This window comes from Ceratotherium simum, chromosome 1 (genome assembly GCF_057802395.1).
Source record: "Ceratotherium simum simum isolate JZ-2026a chromosome 1, ASM5780239v1, whole genome shotgun sequence".
Classification (NCBI taxonomy): Eukaryota; Metazoa; Chordata; class Mammalia; order Perissodactyla; family Rhinocerotidae; genus Ceratotherium; species Ceratotherium simum.
The window spans coordinates 98,086,068-98,105,846 of NC_141900.1; the positions used below are offsets into that span (position 1 = coordinate 98,086,068).

At 51.8% G+C, this 19,779-nt stretch overlaps 1 protein-coding gene across 1 annotated transcript; it reads right to left on the bottom strand.

Annotated features, from left to right (window-relative positions):
- Positions 1-46: 46 nt before the first annotated feature.
- Positions 47-14,947, bottom strand: EPHA1 (EPH receptor A1). The gene is made up of 18 exons (XM_004430659.3): positions 14,813-14,947; positions 13,698-13,765; positions 9,343-9,624; positions 7,994-8,396; positions 7,609-7,764; positions 6,942-7,286; positions 6,659-6,786; positions 6,258-6,408; positions 5,702-5,798; positions 5,415-5,473; positions 4,465-4,590; positions 3,433-3,618; positions 3,216-3,277; positions 2,889-3,095; positions 2,551-2,700; positions 2,069-2,262; positions 481-636; positions 47-403 (listed from the first exon to the last, which is right to left on the bottom strand). The coding sequence occupies exons 1-18, from the start codon at positions 14,892-14,894 to the stop codon at positions 325-327; spliced, it is 2,931 nt and encodes a 976-aa protein (XP_004430716.1). The 5' UTR covers positions 14,895-14,947; the 3' UTR covers positions 47-324.
- Positions 14,948-19,779: the final 4,832 nt, after the last annotated feature.

The following is a 19,779-nucleotide window of genomic DNA, read 5'->3' on the forward strand; positions in this document are numbered from 1 at the left end:
TACCCATCAGATGGAGGAGAGGAGATAGAGGGATAAAACACCAGGGTAAAGGTGAAAACTCAGTTCCTGTTTATTTACAAAAATATATATGTATATGTTTATGTATATATTAAACCCTCCCTCAGCCCCCTCCCACAATTACCTGTTTACTTCTACCCCCACCTCCCTTTTTAAAACAAAGAGGCTCCAGAGGTGAGTTCCTCAGGGAAGGGTGGGCAGGAGCAGCACCAAACGCCTACGTTTTGTAGGCTGAGGGAAGGGGCACGATGAGCGACCTCGGCCCCATCCTTGCTCTATGAGGACAGGGTCGGGTGAGGGGAGGGCTCAGTCCTTGAATCCTTGAATACTGCAAAGAATGCGCTTCTGATGTCCTGGCAGTGTGATCCCCATCTGCACCAGGTCCCTGTGGGCAAAGAAAGCCGGTTGTGAGTACGGCTCAAACCCCAGCAGCCCTCCCCTGCCCAGGCCCAGGGTCCTCACTCGGCCGTGAGCTCCAGCACACACTCCATGGTGTCCAGCCCGGCGGAGTGGAAGTGCAGGATGTAGCGCTTCATTCGTATGGACTCCAGCCACTCAGGGACGCTTCGATAGGGGATCCCATCTGAGCCACTCAAGCTGGGGAGGCGAAGGGTCACCCTGTGGGACAAGGGCTACCTCAGTCTCAGGGAAGATGCAGGGGCTGTCCTTGGCCTTCCGTCCCCAGCTTTCCTGAAATTGGGGCTCAGCCTATGAGCATCTGCAGCCAGCATTCAAGTTGGGTGTCTGAGCACAGAGATTATCTAGACTTTGTGGATTAGCCTGGCCATTGTCTGCAAACCCATTTCCTGGCCTGTTTCCTGGTGTACTCACAGCAACAGAGAGGCTGACAGTCCTGCCACACTGACAGACTGAGAGGAAGTGGCAGCCCTAGAAGTCTTGAACAGAAGCAAACCTCCACTGGAGTGGCCAGCTCCGGGCAACTGACTGGGGGCTGGTTAAGACACAAAAGTCTCAACTCCCCAGCGGAGAGGAAGCGGAAGACAGAAGAGCTGAGAGTGGAAGCTGGGTGTGGCCCTGCCTTTTTTCAGGCCCCTTGAGTTCTGGGAGCAGCCCCTGCTTGCCACCTCCAACCTCCGCTGTTATTCTTGTACTCTGACACCCACAATACAATGAGTGTTCCTGTACTAAAGCCAGCCAGAGCCAAAAACCATTAGCAAAGTAAATCTGCTGGGGGAAAAATATCCAACATTCCAGAAAGATTAGCACATGCAGTCTTCAGTGTACAAGGGAGTTGTGCTCCAAAAGATAGTTTCAAAAGTTGGAACTTAGAGCACATTTTCTCCCAGAAACAAGGTTCTATATAGTGGTTTGATACAGAGGCCAGTGCACCAGGGCTGGTTGACCTGATAAAGCATTTGAAGTGCGGCCTTGCCCGTCTCCCCCACCTTACCCCCTCCACCAGTTCATTCTCCACATTCTGGCAATGTTTTTGGTAAAATGCAACACTGACCATGTCCTTCTCATGGACGCTTTTTAGAAATTTAAAAATCTGCGCTCAGGATTAAGTCCAAACTTCTCAGCAGAGCTGGTCCTTCTTGCACTGACCCTGCATTCTCTCCAGCCTCATCTCTGGCCACTGTCCATGAACACTGCTGTCACCCTGCACTATTTGCAATTGGTCCGCCCTCAGCTCCCCAACCCATGCTGGCCACGTGATCTGGGAGCCTTCCTAGACCCCCTGCCAGTCATGACACACATCCCGCTGTCTGGCACTTGCCAGTCTCTCTGTCTTCCCCACCCCAACCGAGGTGACCCAGCTCCCTGGAGCAGGTGTCAGACTGTAAGCACTGGTTGTACGTCCCTTCCATCTCAGTGTGTTTGCTTCCTATCTTCTATCAGACTGGAGCTATCAAGGGTGGGACTGCATGTCCTCCACCAGGGTGGACTGTCCCCAAGGGTGCAGATGTGGTCTTGCCTCATATGCTGGCCTCCGTCTGGAGCCCCCAGGCCCAGCACTTGGTGGATGTGGCTGAATTGGGAATGTGGCCCATTTCCATTCTCCCAGATTTGCCCTCCCCAGCATGGTGACCTGGGATCAAAGTTGGCGATGGTCCGCAGGGAGTGGGGGTTGGCAAGCAACTGCTCCAGATGTGTCTTCAGCTGGTGGAAGTGGGGCCGACGTTCCCGGTCGTAGGCCCAGCAGTTCTTCATGAGCTCGTAGAGAGGGGCGGGGCAGTCCACGGGAGGGGGCAATCGGTACCCATCCTCAATGCTCTTCATTACCTGCAGCAGGGGAGAGAGGAGGGAGCCTAAGGTAGGAAACTAACCTGGTGGCCCATGAGAAACCTCTGTTCACATAGGATCATTGCAGTGGAGTCTTTAAAACCCCCTGACCAGGGTGGAGATAGTAAAGAGAGTGTGAGATGAAGGGGACCAGAACAGACAGGAGTGCAGAAAAATGGTGGGTCAGGAAGAAGAAATAAAGCTATTTGCAGGAAAGGGCCATGGAGGATTTGGGGAAGGGATGAGAGGTGAGTTAGGGATGATGTGGGGAAGAGCACCCAGGCTTACCTCCTGATTGCTCATCTCCCCATAGGGCTTGTCCCCAAAGCTCAGCACCTCCCACATCACGATCCCAAAGCTCCACACGTCACTGGCCGTGGTAAAGATCCGATGGGCAATGGCTTCAGGGGCTGTCCAACGGATGGGGATCTTTCCTCCCTAATAGGGTATGTGGAACAGAAAGCTGATATGTTTTGGGGCATGAAGGAGAGTGAAAAAAACACCCGTGTGAAGGGGATGGGAAGTTATTTTGTCCACAGGAGTATGCATCCTATACTTTGTGTGACTGCACGTGTGGCATGTAATTGTGTGTGTGAACACGTACGCGGCGAGTACAGGGCTCTGACCTGGGTTTCATAGGTGCCATCAGAGTTGTCCAGGAGGCGGGTCAGGCCAAAGTCAGACACCTTGCAACACAGGTTCTGACTCACTAAGATGTTCCTGGCGGCCAGGTCCCGGTGGACATAATTGTGGTCACTGAGGTAGTTCATACCAGATGCAATGCCCTGCAGCATGGCCACCAGCTGTCCAGGGACCAGCTGGTCCTCCCGCTCCTGCAGCAGGTGAGTGGGTGAGTTAGGGGATGAGCAGAGTCTCCTCTTCCCAAGCCAGGAGCCAAAACTCAGGGCTCCGTGGTGCATCCCCCTTCCCAACTGGTCCTCTGCCCACCTCACCCTTAGGAAGGCATCCAGGGCTCCGTTCTCCATAAACTCCGTGATGATCATGATGGGCTTTCCTGAGACACAAAGCACATGTCACCATGGCAGCCTCCACCCCATCTCCACCCAGAACCAGACTTCCTGCCGCGGGCAGCACCTCTTCCCTTCACTTCCGTGGTCTCACCCCTCCTTTCCCCCTCCCTCCCGGGCTTTCAGAGACCACTCCTCATACTCTTTGTTACGACGCCTTCTAGGTGCAGAATGTGCGGGTGGTTGAACTGGCCCATGATAGTTGCCTCTCGAAGGAAGTTCCACCACTGACCGTCTGGAGACGTGTCTTTTAAGGTCTTAATGGCCACAGTCTTGCAGTCCTGGCTGGGGATTCTCAGGGTCCCTCGATACACTTCACCAAACTCTCCTGGGTAGAAGAAAAGCAGGGTCATGACCCAATGCACTATCAGGCTCCCCTGGGGATAGGCAGTGATATCCTCCAGTCCCTCAGGTCTCTTTTCTTCTCTGGATCTGAAACCTGGCATGTCCTTTCTGGGACCAGGGCTGGGGCTATACTTCCTGGGGAAGGGGACAGGGGTCTGGGACAGGAGTGCAACTCTGCCACCTGTTCAGCTGTCTCCCGGGTTAGCGCAGATCTTGGCTAACAGTAGGCGCTCAGTAAACGCTGGGTGAAAGCATGTTGTGCGGTGGTACTGGGGTGTGATCATAAAGGGCAGGGCCAGGGCATAAGTGACTGGTAGGCTGAACATTGCCACCTCTCTTCTGTGAGCTCCTCTGGTCACAGTTTGGCCGGCTTGGCCGCACAATCAGCAAGGACACTGCCAAGCTTTGTTCTCTGCTCAGATCCATTTCCTCTGGTGACCCAAGGAATCAGGGCAGCCCAAGGACAGTGGGCCCCTGGTGGGGTGGAATGCAGGGCAAGGGAGGCTCTGAATGTCTCCCACGTTTGGGAACCATCTGAGAACAGCCTGAGCCTGGGCACAGCGACACCTCTACTGACAAAGATGATGTGTTCAACCCTGTTTATCAGAAACTCCATAACCACAGAAGCAGAGCTTGTAGGAGGCGCATGTCCAGGACACCTGATAAGGGGGTTACAACATGAACACAGCAGTTCAAGGAGGATACAGGGTAGAGCATGTGGGAGCTCTTGGGCCAGAGGAAAGGCCAGCTGGGCTCCGCAGGGAAGGGCCAGAAGGAGGGGCTGGTTGGAGCTCTGTGCTGCCACACAGAGGGGACCTGCAGAGCTCACCTTCCCCTATGACAGTGTCCACAATCAGCCAGGCTGGATCGAGCTCCTGGGTGAAGTCCAGGGCTCCCTGGGCAGGGTCCTCATATGCCTGGAGGTCCACGTAAGGCTTCAGCCACAGCTTGTCCTCTGCAGGGAGAACAGGGAGGGCTCAGTCACAGGAGCTCCAACTTTAGGGCTCAGGAGTATTTGTAGGGGGAAGGGAGGGGCCAGCAGCAGACCCCGGATTTCTCATTCTTCTGTTCCCTGAGGAGTCCTGTTTTGGCTGAAGTGGAAGAAAGGCTCTATCCTTGGCAACAAAGCCTCCACAGCCCACTGTCCTTCCTCCTGTCTAAGTGCAAAGCTCCTGTGTCCTCCCCTGCCAAGGCCCAGAGCAGAGGGCCAGGACCCAGACCCAAAAGTGTGTGCACGGCCTCAAGTTACCCAATGTTCCCATGGCTCAGTGACCCACGCATCGAATTCCTTGTCCTTCCTCCTCACAACTGCTCACCATACCCCTCCAGTCACTCACACCTTGTCCACATTCCCAGACAAGCCTCACTCCCGCCCCACTTCTTGGATGGACCACCGACTCCCCCTTTTGTGGGCACTAATGAGGTGACCAGCAGGAAGCCCACATGCCTCAGAGGACTTCAGGGAGCCTGCCAGCAATCCCCTCCCGCCTGGCCTCAGCCCGCAGATCTGCCCAGCCAGGATGGGGAAGGCTGCCCAGAGCCCAGCGTCGGTACAGGGGCACCAGCAGTCAACAGGCAATGCACAGACCTCTGGGGGCCTTTCAGGACAAAGTTAATTAACCAAAGCTAATTAGGCAGCAAAACACAAGAGCCCTGGAGATAACAACCTCACTTGTGCTCCCAGAGTTGGCCTAGCAAATGTGGGTCCCTTGGTCCCATTCCAGTGGCACCTCCCAACACACACACACGCGCACACACACACAGGTGCTCCTGGCTCACCTCGGTTCACGTTGGTGACGCGATCACGCTGCCTCTGCTGCCGTCGCCGCTCAGCTTTCCTGTGGGAGTTGGGGGCAGCTTCTTCAGCGTCCCAGGACCACCTCAGAGGCCTAATGGGCTCTGGCTGAATTTTCCCCAGAAACAACAGGGGGTAGGGTGCAGGGTGGGTGTGAGGACACACTGGAGCTTTGGTATCAGGGGGTGGGAGGGTTGCCTGGGCTGCATTCAGGGGCTTCTGACCAGGCAAAGGGACCATGATGGTGGATGGGGAGGGGCAGGACCAGCACCTGGAGCGGAAGACAAGTATCCCGAGCAGCAGAGCTACAGCCAGCAGCAGCCCAAAGATGATGGCCACGATCTCGCCTCCACTCAAGCTCCTGGAAACTGTGGCACATGGGGTGAGGAAGACTGGGGTGCTCAGAGTCTACAGGGACGATGGAGGCTACAAGGGCACGCTGGGGTCAGGTCTCTCAGTGGGCCTCGGGGGTGCGTTCCCTAACTGGGGAGATGGGTGAGAGAGAGCATGTGGAAAGGGCCTCACTCAGGGACCACTAGCTTGAGGCTGCCTGTGGCTGAACATGAAGCTGAGGGGTCAAGGACTTGACAGGACACTGGCTGGCAATATCCAGTATCAGAAGGTGTGTCTGAGGAGATCACTACAGGGAGGGGTCTCGGTGTGAGTCCATGTGGGGCTGTCCCCCCAGAGGCAGCTTCTGTGTGTGTGTGTGTGTGTGTGTGCGCAGAGGAAGAGGAAGGGTCACTGACTGGAATATGGTCTGAGAAGCCTCAGCGGTTGATGGATACATATGTGTTTGGGGCAGAACACAGGGTAAAGCCACCTACCTGGTGGGCTCGTCCGAAACTCTTGGTCAGGGGAGAAAGGGCCAGGGCCCAGTGGGGTCAGCATTCGGACTCTGATGATGTACGTGGTGTCTGGCTGCAGTTCAGTCAGCAAGACCCTGGGTTCTAGAACCATCTGGTGCCGTTCTTCATCCTGTGGATAGGGACTCGTGTTAACTGGGCTATGCCAAGCCAGACCTGGCGGAAGTGATGGGCAGATGACAGCACGTCGGGGATGAGGGGGTTGGGGAATGTTGAGGGAACGGGCTATTTGTAGACTTTCATCCTGAGAAAGCCGTGCAGTTCACTTTGGGCAGTTTTCCCCCATCCTGCACCCCAGGCTAGCAATGGTGGGGTGCATCCAGGCACGGACACTGGAGACTGTCTCTCAGCCACGTCCTCACCTGGTTCAGCACATGCAGCTCGTAGCTCAGGTTCCCCCCAGGGCTGCGAGGCCGAGACCCCGCCCAAGTCAGCTCCAGCTGCCGTGGCTCCTTCTTCACCAGCCTCAGGGACAGGCCCGACAGTGACTCTGCGAGAACGGAGGGTTCCAGTTGGATTTGGAAGGAGAGAGGAAATAACTTAAGTGGCTGTGCAATTGCTTCCTGCCCATCAATTTGTCCCTGTGGTCCTAAGCCATTCTGGTTTCCTCCTGGTCCCGTCCAAGCCCCTCCCCAGGCCACTCACCTGCATGCCCCATGCTGATGCTGAGCGAGGCACTGGCTGGCCCGGAGGTATCCAGTCCCGACACTCCATTTTGGGCTTCAACGTTAAAGGTGTAGTTGGCGTAGGGTTCAAGGCCGTCGACATGCACAGCAGGCACAGTGAGCCCGTCAGCCCCGGGGGAGAAGCGCACGCTTTCCCCACAGGGCTGGCAGGGCCCTCCATCCAGCGCTGCTCCCTGACACTGAGAGCACCCCACACTGTATGTGACGTCCTGGCGCCCCCCTATATCTGCTGGGGGCTCCCAACTCAGGGAGAGCTTAGTCCCCGAAACAGAGAAGCTCAGGTTTCGGGGGACAGAGGGGGGACCTGTGGGAGAAGAGGGGCCATCAGTGAGAGCCAGCTTTGCTCTCACTTAAGCTGCTGACCTGCTGCCTTCCCCCACCACCCCAATTCTTGAAGTCCTCCGAGGGCCTTGCTGAGAGATTTGATTCCTACTGAGGAAAAAGTAGCTTAACCACATCTCTGCATTCTTCCAGAGAGAGCAGGGGGCAGGGGAGGGGCTTTAAGTGTCTGGCATCCTGGACAATCCCCAATATCTAATAAGCTCTGGAAAATTCCAACCCGAACAAGGTCTCAGAAAAGATCCCGCACCTCCTCACAGATGGCCAGGTCCTGCCCCCGGACTCACGTGTGCATGCTGCCTGGGGGCCCTCCCCCAGGGCTCGGTAATGGCCACTCTCACAGGTACAGATGGTGGACCCCTCAGACTCAGCTGTGCTGTGTTGGGGGCACTTGAGACAATGGGGTGTGTCCATGTCAGCCCGGTAGGAGCCGCTAGGGCAGGCTGGAGAGAAAACGTAGCAGAGCCATGGTTGTCCAATGTTTTTACAGGCAGAATCCACCCCCCCATCCCTTGTACTGGAAACACCCCTGTGTATGTCTCCCTGGGGCCCTTGGACACTCAGTTTAAAAATTGCTGAGATGGAACATTAGCTTCCTTCTCTCCCTTGGCACCCTGGAGACCCTCCCGAGTGGTCCCTGCAGGTTCGCACCACCTCCTTGAGTCTCCTTACCAAGGCATCCCTCGCCGTTGCCGCCTTCCTCATAGCCAGGCTCACAGTGACACCGCCCCACCAGCACCAACCATTCGCCGTCGGGGCTGCAGTGCATGCGGGGGGCACCCGAGGGGCCAGGGCTGGGCTGGGCATGGGGCAAGCAGGTCCCTGTCACTTCTGCCAATCCACCAGGTCCAGGGAGAGTGTCAGGGAACTGGGCCAAGCCATGCACAGCCTCAGGACAGCGCTGGTAGAACACCCGTACGGACACCAGGGCCACACAGGCACCCGGGTTGTGGAAAGCGAGGTAGAGGCCGCGGCGGGTCAGGCGGCCCAAGGAGCAGTGCTCCACGTTCAGTTTCACTGAGCCAGATGCAAGGTCTCGGATGGTGAAGCTCTGGTCTGCAGCCACCGTGGTTACCTGGGAAGAAGGAGTGGGGAAGAGAGGAGCAACAGCAAAGTCATGCTTCATTCCCACGTAACAGAAATGATTGTTTGCTTAATGCTTTACAATTTACACAACCGCAAACCAAGGGCTTAGTATGTGTGAGCTACTGAGCTAAGCATTTTATGTGCTGTTCAGTCCATGCAATCATCCTACAAGGTAGGATGGATTACCATCCCCATTTAACAGATGAGGAAACTAAGGCTGAGAGAGGTTAAAGACCATGTCCAAGATCACACAGCTACTTCACATCAGGCGAGCAGTGGAACCCAGGCAGTGGGACTCTACAGCCCATATAATTTCCACTATTTGAAGGTGTTCCCAGCCTCAGTGCCAATGGAGTGATCAGCTATAAAATGTTGTCAGCCTTAATGTATTACTAATAACAAACTTTACAACCTCTCTTTGGAAAAAAATGAGAGCACATCCTGTAATAATATGCTCCTTACTCTTCTGCATTCCAGTCTGTTTTCTTGAGTAGAAGAAAGGGATGGTATTAGAGAGAGAGCCTGCAGAGGCTATAGCTATATTCCTGGAGGTGTGTCACACATGAATGTCGTGGGAACCGATGGAAAAAAGTCAAAATACCTCTTCCCTGCTTCCACCACGGCATGCTGCTATCTCAACGGATGCTTGCAAAAGCCTCTAAAACAGACGAGGCTGGCACTATTATCATCGCTATTTAAGATAAGGAAACCAAAGCTCAGAGAGGTTAAGTGATGCACCCAAAGTCAGGAGACAGCAGAAAAAGTACTCAGATCTAGCTCTTCTGATTTCTAGTCCCACAATCTTTCCATTACTCCACACCACACTCTCTTCCTGTTTCTGCCACCTTCTCTTTTTCTTAGCTGAGCAGGCTCATGGAAAGGAGTGAGGCAGGGATCAATGTCAGGACCAAAATGGCCCTGAGGGCTAGGAGCACCTTATGGAACAAGGGTCGCCGGAGCTGAATGCCCACATCCTGGTCACTCTCCATGTACAGGAGGTTGAAGGTCTCCTTGCAGCCCAGGGGCCTGGCTCCCCCAGGGAAGCTCTTGCAATCCCGCACGGTGAACTGCAGCTCCACATGGACACGTGAAGCCTCCTCCCCCCGGTAGATCCAATTGGAGCGAAGCCAGTGGTCAGTGTCTCCGCCTTCTTGCACTGGGCAGTCCTGGTACATGTACAGGGGTGTCCCATTCAGGATCTGCTGGACCTCACTCCACTGCGAGAGGAAAATCAGAGTCAGGCTGCAAGTCATCACCTGCTCCCCAAACTTGGGTCTTCTAGAGCTGATGGACAGGAAGCTGGCATCAGAGGCCCCAGGTTCATGTCACCTGCTCTGCCCTCTCTCCAACCCTCAGCCTCAGGATAGTAGGTTAAATAATGAGGGTAGGGGATTTATTTGGATATAGGATGGGAAGGACAACACCCCCTTAACATCCCTACGCATCCCTGGTCCTTTCAATTAGCCCACTCAACTGCAGGAGTGTGAGCATCTATTTTACCCAGTTGATCAGCAGAGCTGTCAGGTACCCCAGGGGCAGACTTTCATAGCAAAAACTCATGCACAAAACCTTTCTGCCTCTTTGTTCAAAGAAGACGAGACTATGTTTAATAGTGAGGCCCGTAAGCTTTTGGAGGACAAGAACAAGCATAGAACTCTCTGTATAGAGGTATCTCACCTTCTCCAATATTCCTTCCAGTGACGGCCATTGTCAAAATCAACAACTGACACAGTTGGCTGGACTCCTAGACATAATTCAGTCCACTTACCTTAATTTCTTTCAGATTAACATTTTTTTTAACTTAGTTAATAATGGCTAGCACTAATATAGTGCTTAGCGTGGGCCAGCCACTGTTGTAAGCATTTTCCAGGAGGAAACTGAGTCACAGCAAGGTCAAATGACTTGCCTAAGGCACTCAGCTTTTAAGAAGCAGAGCTGGGACGTGCACCCAGGTACTCCAGGCTCCCGTTTATGCTCTTAATCATTATGCCTCTATCTGCTTATTATAAAAAGTCAAAGAATAAAAACTTACAAATAATAAAAGGTGAAAATTCTCTCATCCGTCCACCCCATTACTAGGGGGAGCCACTCTTAACAATTTGGAGTAAAACTTTCCAGATCATTTTCAGTGCCTCTAGAGAAATGTTTGAATGTTTTTCTGTGTGTGTGTTTTTAGCACAATTTTTTTTCTAACATACAAGTGCTATTCTGTAAGCTACTTTTTGTTTTGAAAAATAAAGTCTTTCAAAGATGTTCACATGAGTATATATAGAGCTACAAAATTCTTTTTAGCAGTTCATAAAATAGTATTCCATTGAATGGATGTAGCATAATTTATTTAATCATTTACCCATTGTTGGACATTTAGGTAGTTTCCAGCTTTTTTTTTTTAGTAAATATGTACAGATTTCTGTAAGATTTCTGTAGAAATGCTGCATCAAATGATATTATACATTCTATAAAAAGATATTGCCAAATTGTCCTCCAAAAAGACTTTATCAATTTACACTTCCACCAACAATGCACAAGGGCTCATTTTGTCAAAAGCTCATCAACACTGGATACTAATGATCTTTTTACTTTTGGCCAATCTATGGACAAAACACAGCTTCTTGCCATTTTAACTTACATTTCTTCAAGGAGGAGGGTGTGGGTTTCTCTTTCACTGACTAGCTCCTTGTATTTTTATGCAATTATCTGTTTATAAACTTTGCCTGATACTCTATTGTTATCTTTTGATTGTTTGTTTGGATGGGCTTTTTTTATATTATAGACATTAATCATTGCTTGCCATGTACGTTTCAAATATTTTCTCCCTGTCTGTCATGCCACTTAACTTTGCTAATGATGTCTTTGGTGTTGACATATATCTAAAATTTTTAAATAATGACATCTATAGTCGTTCCCTTTGTGATTTTGGGGTTTTGTTTTTTGCTTGGGAAGCTCTCCCATCCCAAACTTACAAAGGTCTCCTATATTTTCCCCTAATATTTTTGTAGGTTTGGTTTTTAGGTTTAGATTTTAATCTCCCTAGAATTTTTTTTGTGTACAATATGAAGTGGAGATGTAACTTTACCTTCTTCTTTTTATCTACGGACACCCAATTGTCAATTTATTAACTGGTCTACACTTCCCACATGGATTTGCAACTCCAATGTTATCCCATACTAAAATCTCACATACGTTGGTTTGTTTTTGGACTTTCTATTCTGCTCCATTGACTTGAGGATTCTTGTGCAATGCTAATGTGTTAATTGTAGATGATGTATAGTAATGTTTTGATATCTGGTAGGACAAGTCTCCCATTTCATTATTCTTCTTTTTCAAAAAAGATTATCAGCCATTCTTAAGTATTTTCTCTGCCAGATGAGTTTAAGGAAGAAGCTCTTAAATTCTATAAAATAGTCCATTGATATTTTGGTTGCAACCCTCTGATTTTATAGAGAAGAGACAGTGAGGCCCTTAGAAAGTTCACTTTCCCAAGGGCTTTCACTCCACTATCATGCAGGGGGTTTTATTGCGACTCTCAGCTCTGGGAAAGGCAAGAAAAAGCACCATTAACTAAGAATTTGGGGTGGGGTGGGGCAGGGGCAGAAATATAAGCTGCTATGAGGCACATATTTTACATCATGTTAGGGAATTCAGGGATCCGGCAAGGGGTGTCGAGGCAATGAGGCTAGAATGACGGCAGGCACCTAGGGTTGTTCTCAAGAGGAAGCTGTGATGGGGAAGGCCGAGTGGAAGGCATGGGGTGGAGGTCAGGTGGACGGGTGGGGGGTGGTTAATGTGCAGCTCATTAGCTAGACTGCCATGGCTGCAGCTGGAGCCAGGAGAAGCAGATGTTCCCAGCTGTAACTCGCTTCTCTCAGTTCCAGCAGTGACAGATGGGAGACAACCAGCTGCCCAGGATCAGCAACAAGGATCCTTTCACTTATCACTCGGGTTGCTGGCTGCCACATGGACACATTCTGGGGAGCCTGAACCTGGATGTGTATGCATGTGTGTGTGTTTTGAGAAGATGGGGAGGAGAGGGGACAAGGCAGATAGTGGGAGTGTGTGACTGCTGCTGTCTCCTTGCCCTCCTAATGCCGTTTAGCCTGAGCTGTAAAAGGGGCCTTACTTCCACTCCAGCCCAATTACAGAAGAGTTACTTGGCTGGGGGTGGCAGGGGCACAGTGAAGGCCCGTGGGAGACAGCAGATGGACCTGCAGCCCTCGCTGTGGAGTGATTAGCTGGTTTATGATATGAGGCAACCATTAGGACTGGCCTAATCCAGGGTTTTCCAAGCAGCCCCTTCTGTAGGATACATTATGGTTCAGTCTATTAATTCTAATTACAGGCCACTCTGTGGGAGAGCCAAGAGTGGAGCCAGTACCCTAGGACCCAGAGGGAAAGAAAGCAAGCAACCACCCCAACCCCAGAAATAAAGGCTGGATTCCTACTGGAGTAGGAAAGGGGAAAGGGAACACCCAGAGAATGGGGTGCAGGACCAGAGTGAAGAGAGGCCTGAGGCTAGAGTCTTGGAGGCTGAAGGAAATGGGGCAGCCTCCTGTGGTTCTGTGGCCAGCTCCGCCGAGCAGCAGAAAGGTACTGGAAAAGGTACTTGCTGGGACTCAGAAGATCCAACTTCTGCTCACTGGGTCTTTGGAATATCCAAGGAGGGAAGGGACTTGGAGCAGGTTCAAACAGCTAGAAAGCATGGTGTGCCTGGACTGGGTAGGATGGAGGGGGCGCCAAGGGCTCAGAGACCTCTACTGGGGCAGCTCACTTTGGAGGAGTCGAAGATCCTTTGAAGAATTTGATGAAAGCTTTGGCTCTCCTCTCTAGAAATAAATGTCCACCTACCTATACACAATTTTGAATACACTTTTATGGGGTTCCCTGAACCCCTGAAACCTATCTGCGCAACTCCTTTGGGATGGATGGAGCTCGGATTGAAGACACTTTTCCGTGTTTTGGTCTCAGCCCTCAACCATCCCCAGGATGGCCCATTCTCTCCCCAGAAGATGTGGGCTCATCCCCCGCAGGGCCTCACAAGTATTCAGCCCTCCCTCCCTGGGGCAGGGAGGGGAGGAGCCACACATTGAAGCTTCCCTATGGGGTGCAGCCTGACTCCCCCAAGTCCCATTCAGGAGGCTCTGACTCACCTCCCCTCCCCCTCCCCAAGGAGACACAGACACTTCCAGTTTTTCCAGCTCTTTTCTCAGTTCCTCCACCCACCTCTCCGCCCCATTTCCCACTGGCCTTCAGCCTTGAGCCATCCTAGGTCCTTCTCTCCCCTGACACTTACCCCATCCTCTGGAGGATCCAGCAGCCAGCCCAACTCTCCCTGTGCTGTGCTGGTATCCATCAGGGTGACTGAAGGTGGAGAGAAAAGGGGCCTGTCACCTCTGGGGAAGGAGGCCCCACATGTGCAACCCACATTCCTCCTTCTGGGCCCCCAGCCCAAGGCCTCAACATCCTGTTCCTAACAGCTGTGCCTTCCTGAGGCTTAGGGGAGAAAAACGGCCCCGGAAGGGGGAGTGAAGAGCTCCAGGGATTAGTCTGTCTTCCTCCAGAGTGTGAAGGGAGGAAGGCAGAGGGGCGCAAGGGGAGGAGGGCTGGATCTTTGACCAAAGTTAATGCAGGAAGCGTTAGGAAGAGCAGCCCCACAGAAGACAAGCACCCTCTCACTCAGTGGGGGCTGGTGCAGCTTTGGGGGACCCATCAGCTATAGAATTGAAAGAGTGTCTTTGGCGGGAAGAGCTCAGCCTCTGGGGGTCAGGAATGCATAGGTTGTGGCCAGGGGACTTTAGAGGGGTGTCCTGGGTGGGGAGGCTCCCTCCCACTGGCAAAGGGCCTGCTATGCCTGTGATCAGGGGTTTGCAGTGGGGATACAAGGCACAGCTCCGAGTGTAGTAAGTGGGGGCAGTAGGGCCAGAGAGGGTGTGCAAGCCTTCACATGTAAGGCTTGACCTCTACCACTGGGAACCCCTGCACCCCAGTCCTAACCCTTCCCCCAGAGGCAGGTCCGTCTGTGACCCTGCCGAGGTTGGCAGAAGGCGACGTCCCACCTCGGACTTCAGAGGGTTCAGATCTCTGGGTTGGGCACCTAAGGCTGGGACTGCCTGGGAATGAAGGGTCCCCAGGATTGCTGGGGTGCAGGTCTGGACGCTGCCTCCTCGCAGCGGTCAGGCGCTCGCTCCCCACCCCCAGGCGCAAACTGCTGGCCAGCAGGGGCGGGGGTGACTGACCCGGGAAAGTAGCTGTTTGGGGTTAAAGATCAAAGATTGGCCTGGCCAGTCGATCTCCTGGCGGGCGGGGAAACGCACGCAGGAGCGGAGCGCGAGGAGAGGGCCTCCTCAGGAATGCCGGCTCCGGGAGGAGGGTGCCGGCCGGGCCCGGGGGAGCGGAGGGGGTCAGTACCTTCCTTGGCGCGCGCCCCCGGGGGCAGCGGGGCGCAGAGCAGCAGCAGCAGCCCGAGCCCCAGGGGCCAGCGCCGCTCCATGGCGCCGGGCCGGGACCTGGGACCGCGGCCCGCACGGCTGGGCAGGTCGCGAGGACTGGGAGAGCCGGGTGGGCCGGGCGGGGGCGGAGGGCGGGGCCAGCGCCGGGGGCGGAGTCCTAACCTCACCTGGATCACCTTCTTAAAGCGACAGTAGGGCAGGAAGGAACCTTGATAGACAGGTAATAAACTTCAAGAACCGGAGGCGTCTTGACCGGATTGGGACTGCGGGCGCCGCCTAGTGGGTGGGGTTGGGAATGACTCATCCAATTCTGATTCTAATCCTAAATCCAACCCAGTCTTCATCCAGCTTTTAGCCTAATTCTACCTAGGATTTGAACTACACCCTTGTGTTCCTCCCTCTCCCTTTCTTTGGGACCGAGCACTGTAATAGAGACCGGGGAAGGCAGAGGTTTACGCTCTAGTCGGGGAAGCTTAGATGACCATAATGCAATGCAAGGCAGGGTACAACCCTTAGAGAAGCACCTGGAAGGTTGAAAGAGGAAGTAAGCCCAGCTGGCGGGGCATATTAGATGAGTCTTCAAGGAGAAGACGTGGGAGCTGAGTTTTCAGTGGCAGAGATTGGGAAAGGCATAAGCGAGGGCCTGAGGGCAGGGAGCCTCAAGGTGCGCTCTGGGAGTGGTGAATGGACTAGTTTGACTGCTGGGGCACAGCGTTTGTCTTGGGAGCCAGGCAGAAAAGCAGGTGTGGGCCAGAGCAGGGAAGGTCTTGATAAACACGTTAAGAAGTTTGAACCTTACCGTGCCCTTTACAGTGCAAACAGATCCCGGAGGGATCCGTGAGGTTCTGAGTACAAGGGGTAGAGAAGGAACAGATCCAGCCTGCCTTAGCCCTATCTAGTGGTGTCCACCCATGGCCCTCCCACCCTCTTAGAGACTGCCTTACATTATATTTAATAAATGTTCAGTTTCTACTCTGTGTGCATTAAGCTCTGAAAGCATTAAGGAAGAATGAGACAGTCCCTGCCCTAAACAAGCTATTAGTCTGAGGAGAGTTGCAGCTAATGGGTACAGCAAGCACCCGTGACTCCAATGGCAGGCAGGAGTGGACTCCAGCAGAGGTGCAAAATGGGGGCGACAGTGGCTCAAAGGGGAGTGATGCATCCATTGAGGAACCAGCTGTGGGCTCCACTCCTGGGGCCTCTCCTCCCACACCCCTCTCTGGCTTCGTCTTATTTGGGTGAATCATCCATGGTTTTTCTATCATTTAAATTGTTGCATGTTTCAGTCACTGTGGAGGAAGTGAGGTGGTGCATTATAGGTGCTTTTTTTTTTCAAAAATTAATACTTTTCAGATTTTCATCTTCTTTTTTTGTGCAGATAAGAATAAGAAGAAAATGGCTCATAATTTCCTGGCCCAGACTATCCTCATTGGCATAAACTAATAAATATAATCCATGTACATTGGTTGGAAAATTCACGTTGAACAGAAAAGAAACAAAATGAAAAGTAGAATCCTTCCTCCTTTATTCCTCCAATTTCTGTCCCCAAAGCTAAACACAGTCAACTGTTTCTTGTGATTCTCCCAGCATTTTTCCCTGTGTACACACCATCATATATTTCTCCCCCATGCAAACATGCTTTTAGGATATATATATACACATGGAGGGGCCAGAGCAGATGATGAACACTGCTCTGCACAGAGGGCCTCTTTCTAATGGTGAGGACTTCGGGGAGGAGGCGGAGGCTCCTGCAGTCTTACTGGGGCCAGAGCTCTGTGATTTCAGCGGGGAGGAATGGGCAAAGGGTGCACAGCCAACCGAGGGGGGAAGTGGAGCAAGCTTTGGACAATTGCTGCTAGGAAATCAGCCAGACTGTGGTGAGGTAATGCATGTGCTCATGTAGTTTGTTCAAGTTACTAGACCCCTGGGACTCAAGGGGGTGGGGTGGGGCTGTGCCCTGAGTGAGAGTGAGGTGGAGAGGACTGCTGAGGAGACTTGCTCTTGATGTAGGATTGCGTCTCTGTCCAGGTTGGGAAGTACTACAGGAGGGAAATGAAAGTCCACTTCCGTCTCCATTCAGGATGATCCCGATTTAACAATTCCGCACTCCAGTTGTGGGAGGGGGCACACCTTCAATTTTGGCCTCTGTAATTAGCAGTGCAGCTTTTCTCGTTATTTACACTCTCTGGACCTTAGTTTCCTCAGACCCCGATAATGTCTGAGGCCATTTCCAGGAAAGATGGCAGGATTCGGAGTCAGAAGACTTAGGCCAGCTCTTTTAGCCATTCTGTGCGCCTATTTCCTTAACTATAAAAGGGGGTTAATAATGCCCACCTCATGGAGTGGGGGTGATGATCAGAAGAGGAGAGAGTGCTTCACTAACTGTAAGGTGCTGAACCAACGTTAAGGTTCCGGGAGAAGGACGGAGGCTCTGACTTGCTGAGGTTCTCTACAAGGCCTCCAGGTCACTCCCAGAGTGGAACAACCTCTGGGAGTTGATGACTAAGACATCAATTTTTATTCTTTAAAAGCAACTTTATTGCAGGATAATTTGCATAAAATAAATTGCACCCATTCCAAGTGCACAGTTCATTGGGTCCTGACAAATGCATATGCCCTCATAATCAGCGCCTCTGTCAAGTTACAGAATACTTTCGTCACTCAAAAAACGTTTCCCAGTGCCCTTTGCAGTCAATCCCACCTCTGGCCCCAGGCTTGCTGTCAGTATGGATAAATTTTGCCCAGTCCAAAATTCCCTGTAGTCTCCTGAGTCTGGCTTTTCCCTTCAGCCTGACACCCACAAAGGCCCATCCATGCTCTGGGGGTCAGCAGTTTGCCCCTTCTGGTTGTTGACCAGTATTCCCTGTATGGATGTCCTAAGACCTCATTTAACAATACAAAAATCAAAGCCAAAATGTCTTCCTCCGCTCTGCTCTCCCAGGAGCTGTAGGCCTCTTAGCTGATGGGGCTTCCCAGAGGGACAGCTGTCTTCCGTCTCAGGTGGAGAGCCCAAGTCTCCTGGCCCTGCTCTCATTCTGCAGCCAGGAGGGAAAGCCTCCATGTCCCTCTACCTTGGAGCTCCTGAGCTCTGCTGGCTCCTACAGCCCCAGCCTTAACACTACCCTGCTTATCTTGTCCCCTACCCCACCCCACTTGGCTCCTTGCTGACCCAGTCTAAGGTGAAATTCCACCCAGCCTGGGTCAAGGCCTTGTGTGTCCATAAGGGTCTGGTTAAAATGCAGCTTAACCAGGAGGGTAATCCAGTAAGCTGCCAGCAACCACTATGAAAGCATCAGTACAAATTGGTTTATCAGATTGTATCAGGTCCTTTGTAGGGCCTGCATGGATGGGATCAAACAGCTTTGTTTTGGCTGTTCGGGCTGGCCTGCTCTTGTAGGGGGGCATGTAGGCAGCATGATCCGGGAGACTGTGTGGGAAGTGGGAAGGGGAGAAATAGCCCTCTCTGTATGGCATTCGAGTGGATTCTGCACTTCTTTGATCACAAGGCTGTTTGCTCCTTCTCCTTCCTTCTCCTCTGTGCTCTCTCCTCTCTGTTCTCTGATCTCAGTTTACCATCAGCAGGGGTGGGATAATCATAGTTGCCATTTATTACAGCACCTACGCATGCTGCCGGGGCACTGCACATCCATTAGTTCATTGACTTCTCACACCAACCCTTGAAGGAAGGTATTATTAGTCCCATTTTATAGATCGAAAAACCTGAGGCACAGGGAATTAAGCTACTTGTTCAAAGTCACTTGGTAGCAGAATCAGGATTTGAACCCAGGTCTGTCTGACTCTGGGGCCTGTGGCCCTAGAGTAAAGGGTATCTAAGAGCAAAGAAGGTAGGGAACACCTAACTTTTGTTTTACTAACTACCCCCAACCCCGCTCCACCTGAGGGTGACCGGTATCCCATCTTAAAACACCATGGATCAAGTTTGCCTGTTTTCAAACTTTATAAAATGGAATCATCTGATATGTATCCTTTGTTTGTAAGATGTATTCATGCAGTTGTGTGCTGATTCATTCTTATTGCTGTCTGGTATTCCATTGTATAATGAACTCCTTATTTTAAAGACCTCTTGACTTGCGGTTGGTTAAACGTTCTACACTTGAATTGCTACACTGGGCGACTCCCGTAGTCTATCCGGCTCTTCTGGGTGTCTCTGAAAGAGGCTTAATCTTCCCAGAAGGTACTTCCGTTTTTAAAAGAGACTTTCTGCTAGCCCTGTGGCTCCTTACTTGATTAAAGATATGCAGAGGCGGTCTGTGAGCAATGCCACCGGCCCAATTATCCCCCATGCCTCCCCCTTTTGCATGTCCCTCCCTTCTTCCGTGACTTTGTCATGAGAAAAACACCTGATATTGTTTAAGTAGTTGCAACTTTTGGTACCAGAAAAAGGATTGTTTTGAAAAGGAGGCCATTTCAAGTTTTCTATGAGATGTCAGGAGCAATGTTCTCCTATTCTCACTTAACAGCTGTGTGATCTTGGGCAAATCATTCAGCTTTCTTGAGCCTCAGCCTCCTGTCTACAAGGTGGGGGAAATGTTGATAACGACATTGGTCCTGAACACCTACCTCCCAGTATATGAGGCGAGTATAGACATGAGAAACTATGAAGCAGAGGCTCCTGGTAACACCGTATAACTCAAGGACACGTCCTTGTCATTCCTGTGTCCTATTCAGGGTTATTTGCAAGATGGATTTGGGAGAATCAAGGGAAAAGTCTGCTGAAGGAAGGAGGAGACTGAGTATTATCAGCCCCTGAATTAAAAGGGAGGTTTGCTTGAAACTTGGATTTCCAGAAAAGGCAAGAGAAGAATAAAGAAAGAGCTGAGAGAAATCACTTGTGATCCATTTAGATTATGAGTCACTATGGGAATAAATACCATTCTAACAATTTCAGGACATACTGCAATTCTC